At 37.3% G+C, this 7099-nt stretch overlaps 1 protein-coding gene across 1 annotated transcript; it reads right to left on the reverse strand.

Annotated features, from left to right (window-relative positions):
• Positions 1-1710: 1710 nt before the first annotated feature.
• On the reverse strand, positions 1711-2952 carry CLDN8 (claudin 8). Its single transcript, XM_035017681.1, has one exon. It carries the CDS (start codon positions 2585-2587, stop codon positions 1910-1912), a length of 678 nt encoding a protein of 225 aa, XP_034873572.1. The 5' UTR covers positions 2588-2952; the 3' UTR covers positions 1711-1909.
• Positions 2953-7099: the final 4147 nt, after the last annotated feature.

Here is a 7099-nt window from a genome sequence, read left to right on the forward strand (position 1 = left end):
TTCCCAACTAATACTAGTGAAGCAGGTCATTTCCACATACAAAGATTAGTTGATAAACTGAACGCTCCTAAAGAAAATCTACTTTCCCTGAAAAGAAAGAGCATGAGCTATGAAGTCAGATGGTCCTTTTCTTTCCCCTGCCTCTATTAGGTCATCACTGAACTGTCCCCATGTGTCCTCATCTGTGATGATCGTTAGTGATATAATTCATATAAAGCAGTAGAGGTCCTAGCATATAATATGTGCCCCTAAAACATTAGCCACTAGTATTAATTAATGTTATTTCTCAGAAGTAGAAACTTCTTTAGCTATGGAAAGCTTTTATAGAAATGGCTTAACAGTAGTTTAATAGAAATGGCTTAAACATACATATTTATAGTATATAGATTTGTTGGACCCTACAGCACTATCTTAATAATTACAAATACATTGTCCGCGTCAAATATTAGTGTATGGATGCAATGATTATAAGGAATAATGTTGTTAAATAATATGTAGTATTTTATATTCTCAAAAATTAATGCTGAATCTAACTTTATATTTAAAATGTGGCCTCTTTTTAAAATTGGAAAGCTAAAAATATCAGGATTTTAAAAACTCTTCACAAGTTAATAAACAAAAAAAAGAATGAAAAAATATCAAATTTATATAAAAGGCACAATTTATTAATATAAGGACATAAAGCACATACATATATATATATATATAGTCATTTAAGCTAGAAAAATATGGATACAAACTTTCAAAGTGAATTATCAGTTGCATCAGGTTTGGGGGAAACACAAAGATATAGTATTTCTCTATACCTTAGTAAGACTGAATAAAAAATGGAATAAGTAAAATATTTACTTTTGATGGGATTGAAATGACAATTTGAACTCAGTATCTACCGATATCTTAGGAGCAGATAGAGTATACAAAGAATAAATTGTTTTTGTTTTTTGGTAAGCAACTAAAAACTAAGACATATTATTGTCCTATCCTGTTATTTATATTAATAAAAACCCAAAGTCTATATTCAAATAGTTACGAAAATATTCACGTACATACATGATTTCTTGTCAAAATGTATCCTTCCCTGACCATAAAAACTTCAGAGGAAAAAGAAAAATTCACTTTCCTGAAGTCTTTAATGTTTCTTAGACTATGGTTTTATCTTTCTTCTTAGTATAGCCCTGGAAAAGCAGTTTGAATGCAAAGCCCCTTGACAAAATATCTGCCTTCTAAAAGATGTTCATTTAATATACAAGAAAAGAAAGGCCTCTGGGGAAAGAGGATAAAGGAGTTAGGATTTCTAACTTCTAGGTTGAAAAACAAGATGTCAGAAAGCCATTTATTTTCCTTTACGCTGCTGATTAAAGCCTTCATTTTAACCTTTGTTATAAATCGAGCACGTTAATCACTAAGCTGTTTTTACACAATTAATATTAACATTCTTCAATCTTTTCCCCGACTCCCCTGAAAAGCAATAGTTGTTGGATTTTATTTATTCAGTGTATTGAATCAGTATTTCATTTAAAATAGAACCCTGTAAGCCTGTCTCTATTTATGTGAGATATAAACATCATGCTGATCTACATACATAATGCTGTGTCATAGAGAAATCACAGCTGTAAAATAATACAGCCTTTAACAATGTCGTTTTGAAGTAACTGGTGAAAGGAAAAGATGCATGAATCATTTTAGAAAACATATTATTGCACTTCCTAGAACAATCAAAGCACTGGGTGTAATATCTCATTCTGCGAAATAGCTTATAGAATCATAAATAGCCAATGCTCAGTTCCTGTAATTAATGTTAGGCAATTAAGAATGGCAAATCAATGTTCCTTTGGGTTCCATTTTTAGAAAACAGTGGGCATTTCAGCCATTTGCTGGCTTTATCAGTAAAGTTAGAAACTAGACCCAACTACACATACTGACTTCTGGAGTACACGCTCGGTGACTTCTTTTCCATGTGATAGCTTTTCTGGGTTGTGCGATGGGAAGGGACAGAGTATCTGTAGCTTCGGCTCTTTTCACTGTAACAGGAAACACAGCAGAACAGTGCCCCTCCAGCGATCAGCACCAGCGCCGTGGTCCAGCCTATGTAGAGAGCATCTCCAAGCTCGTGCTTTTGGGCAGTCTCCACTATCGGGTTGTAGAACTCTCTGATGATGGAATTGGCAACCCAGCTCACCGGGATGAGCACCAGGATGCCTGTGACGATGAAGATGATCCCAGCCGTTAGCAAGATGTGACCCTTCACTTTCTCGTCGTCCCCAGTGCACCTGGTGCATTTCATGCCCAGGACAGCGGTCATGAAAGCCAGGAAGGAGAGCACAGAGGCAGCACACATCAGCCCTCTGGATGCCTGTAGGTCTGGAGAGAGAGCCAACAGGGAATCATAGACTTTGCATTGCATCCTGATGTTAGCTTGCCTCACGCAATTCATCCACAGTCCTTCCCAGAAGTTTTCAAAAACCACAATGTTGCTTCCGATGAAGGCAGACACTCTCCACTGAGGCATGATGGTGACAGCTAGCGTGCCCACCATGCCAACACCACCAAGCACCAGTCCAGCGATTTGCAGGGCATAGGTAGCCATTGTCCTCCTGGATGGGTTTTATCCCACCAAACTCCTGAGCCGGTAGGAGCAAGTTTCTCTGTGCCTCAGGAGAGAACAGTTTTCCTGTAGTAATGAACTCAGAGCCCAGTGGTTTTTCAGAGCTGCTTTGCTACTTCTAGCTGGATTAAATCCAGTGTTGGCTGGCTGAAGTGCCACCGCCGCCCCCCCCCCCCCCATTCACTAGGACAGGTAAACTTACAAATCAGGTGGGGCAACTTTCTCAGCCAATAAGAGGGGGATGGTAACCCAGGTGTGTCTAAACCGACAAGAGATACTTGGAACGACTGGACCTGCACATAAACATTCTTTGTAGTTCTCAGTTTTCCAAGAAGACAGCAATATGTTTACCTGCAGGCACAATTACGAGTGTTTGCACAATCATCAAGAAATGCACCAATCTCTTGCAACATCAAAGGTGTACTTTGTACAGGCAATTCTGAAACTCTTTATAAGAGCTTCTGTGACCAAGGCATAAAATAAAATAATCTGCCTAAGAAATTGGTTAGGACTGTCAGAATGCCAAAGTGAAAGGAGAGTAGGGGATTGATAGATTGCTCATACCTGGGAAACCACATTCTTTAGGACACATGTGATCTGAGTGGTTGATTTAATTGTGTCTACAATTTCAAAGCAAGCTTGACTGTGGTGAAATCAGGGAACTGATCACACCGAGGACAAAATAAGACGAAAGTAATTAAATATAAAGGTTGTTCTCCTCCATGGTACCAAACACATATTGTTCTCTTTTGAACCAGAAAAACTATTTGATTGGTACTTTCCTGATAATCTTGATTTATAAGAGAAACAGTCGCAGAAACAATAAATTAATCCATATGATCTTCTTACGTAGCAAGCATGCGTGATAACAAGCAATGAAGTGATTTACAAATCTATCTTCTTTTGTGGCTCTATCTTTGCTGCTCTGTCTTCCTAGACTGGAGGAACTCGAATTCTGTAGATAGTACAAGAGCCCTGGGTCTATGTAATGGCTGATATTTCTATATGAAATATTTACAGGATAAGGTGACTGTGTTCTTGAATTGAATTGTACTACGTATTGACTAAACTGGTCTTTAATACCATGTCTGTAGGGGGAGATAGAAGCCCCTAAATGTAAAGCAATTTGGACTGTTTCTTCTCAAAATAATGGTGTTGACAGTGGTGGTGCAGAAATAAACATGCGTGTTGATTTGGTAAACTCCACTAGCAATTTTCCCCGGATATCCACTGGAGTGCCTTTCCTTTTCAAATCTTTTCAAATTTTGAGCTGTACTTTAATCTTATCTTTACATCATAAAAACAGTCTTTTCTTTACAATTTTACTTCTTCCCTGCTTCCTTGTATGACCTGAACTCTGAGTATGGGGGAAGGCGTTTCTTGCTCACTTATTAAACTTTAAAATTTTAATGGTTTCAAAAAATCTTGAGTAGTTTGCAGAGGTTATGGAAACAAAAGTGGTACACGGTAGGGAGGGGAAGAGGAAGATGCCAGAGTGAACTGTCTTTGGAAAAACAAATAAAACAAAAGAAATGGATAGTAGTCCAAACTGTTAATTTATTAGAGGGGACAGGTTGAAAGTTAAGAAATTAACACTTGATATTTGCAATAATTTTCTCATTTGTTGCCTTGTTAAGGACTAAACTATAGGGTGTTCCTTATGCTGACAGAACTATCTAGCATTTTCTCCTTCAGGCTTGTATCGGTTACAGATTTGTGATGGAGAGGGAAATAGGTTGATCTTGGAAAAATAATCTGTCATCCACAGTAAAACAGTTGAAATCAAAACAGCAGATTAATTTTTGTCTTTAATTGCCAATCTGGGAAAAGGAGTGGCATAGCTGGTTGAACCAATGACTAAATATAAATTACATAAATATTATACACACACATATACACATATATATATATATATATATACACACATGTAGGGAATCAACTCAAAATTTCTTTTTTTAAATTCACATGTGACATATTTTTAGGAGCTCTGTTAAGATAGAGCTGAATATCCCCATAAAAATGGGAAAACTTGAGACAGGAACAGGAAATTACATACATGAGCTTCACAGGAGCTGCTTCCCAGGCTCACACCAATGGACCCGTTGACTTCGCGTACTATCAAAACTCTCCTTCCTTAAGCATTGAGCTGAACCTGGACCTTACTTCACAAAAAATATTTTTCTCATTTCAAAAATATTAGTACTCTACCACTGAAATTGTCCTGGCCAGAAGATTAGGATCAGAATGAGAAACCAACCCTGGGTTCACATTAGAATAATTATAGAGGTAGCTTGTCCTAGCAGAAACTAGCCCAGGGCATCCAGATAGGTTTCTTATCACACAGTGATCCAGCTAACCCCATGATATTTTGAAATAATTGTGCTCTAAAGGTCATAGGAAATGAGAAAGACAGAGAAAACTGGCAATACCAAGTTTGCCAGGGACAGAAAGGCCTAAATTCAGAGATTAAACAGTCGAGTTAACTGCTTACCTGCTTTTCTATAATATTATGTCTCTACGAAATGACTAACTTGCCTGCGAAATTCAGAAAGCAGTGATGGTTGGAGAATAAACACATTGATAACATTTTTGCTGTTCTTAAGTTCAGAACTGCAGAGCAACCAACACAGATAGTTCTATAATCTGTACTTCCATTTCTACGGAAGAAGCGAAAGACACCAAGAAGCTGTGAAAGAAAAGCATGCTCATGTTGACCCACTGTCTTCACTCTCTGGAGATCTCCCTTTTGTCTATGTTATCAGAAGCATGATTTAAGTTTAGCAATTAAATTTACTAAATTAAATTCAGCCCTGATAACTACATAACACATGCGAATGCTTTCCCTTTATAAACGATAACACACAGTGTCACTATCAGACTGAACTTGGTTTTGTCATCCTTATTTCTACAGCAATTAATCTTTAACCAACAATTCTTTAGTCTGGGGTTTCTATTAATTCTTATCACTACTTGAAATAATCTTTGCTTCTGCCAATCAAGCAGTTGCCAATTTCTATTGTTTTCTGGATTTGCTTTTGTATTTATTTTTCTCTGTTGTGTTGACAGTTTCAACCTGTATTTATTTTTAATTATTTTTCACTGTTAATTAACTGTACTTGGCTGATCATCTTGTCCTGAGAAAACAAGTGAACATATCAATAGATCTCTTTGTATGTGGTTCCCAAAAAAATATTGTGCATTGCTACATGTTCTTGAGCTATTTGTCCTTCATGATGACCAGCTGTTCATGTTCTGTGTTCTCAAAGGCCTGTATCCATTAGCAGTTCCCTCCATATTTGCCCCCTCTATGGTTTATAGTTAATTGCTCTATGAACTCCTTCCTGTATACTAATTATCTAGTGTCTTAGTCACTTCAGGTTGCTTTAACAAAATACAATAGACTGGGAGCTTAAATAACAGAAATTAATTTTTCCCAGCTCTGGATGCTGGGAAGTCTGAAATCAGGGGACCAGCTGGTGGAGTTCTGGGGGGAGGCTTTTTTTTTTTTTTTTCTGGTTTGCAAATGGCCATTTCCTTGCTCTTTCTGGCAGTGAAAGAGAGAAAGAGAGAGAGTTCCACGTTCTTTTCTAATAAGGACACTAATCCCATCATGAGGGTGGAGCCCTCATGACCTCATCCATCTAAACCTAATCACTTCTCAATGACCCCCACCTCTAAAAACCACTGCATTAGGATTTAAAATGAGAATTTTGGGGGGAGACGAAGCTGCAATCCATGACATCTAGATACTAGCAAATCAGATTAGTTAATCCACATCTGAAAGGTCTATTCTTAATGTCTCAGGAGTTTTCTTTATTGCAGAACTCCCTCCCCAAGAAAACATAAATGTAAATAAAAAATAGACCGTGGGAATGATTACTGAAATGTTTTTATCTTTCTTTTACTGAAAACATAAATGTAAATAAAAAATAGACCGTGGGAATAATGATTACTGAAATGTTTTTATCTTTCTTCTACTTTCCACTGCATTTTTAAAAATGAAAATCTGAGTTGCCGAGAATTCTGACATATTTGAAGAAATAGGTCCATGTACTTTACCGGGCCTTGTCTATGTGATATCCCCACTAAAGGACTGGAAATCCAGGGAAATAATTCTTTTAAAAATTAAGTTATATACTGTGCGATTATTTTGTGTGAGAATTAATGAGTAATTTCTGTGGACAGAATTGAGATGAACTGCCCTAATTCTAATGAGCTGGGAAAACTTTTTCAAGGAGCTGGAATTTGCTAGTAATAATAACTAATGGGTATTAAATGTTGCCCATGTCAAAGATTCCTTATATGCACTACACCTTATGTTTAAAATATCCCTAGAAAGCACCCTTTTCTAATTGAATACATTAAAACACAACAGAGACTACACCTTTCTTAAAGCTACACAGCTTTTGGGGTGCCTGGGTGGCTCAGTCAGTTAAGCGGCTGCCTTCGGCTCAGGTCATGATCCCAGGGTCCTGGGATCGAGCCCCACATCGG

This window comes from Mirounga leonina, unplaced genomic scaffold, assembly GCF_011800145.1.
Source record: "Mirounga leonina isolate KUSES-001 unplaced genomic scaffold, KU_Mleo_1.0 Mir_172, whole genome shotgun sequence".
NCBI classification, from domain to species: domain Eukaryota; kingdom Metazoa; phylum Chordata; class Mammalia; order Carnivora; family Phocidae; genus Mirounga; species Mirounga leonina.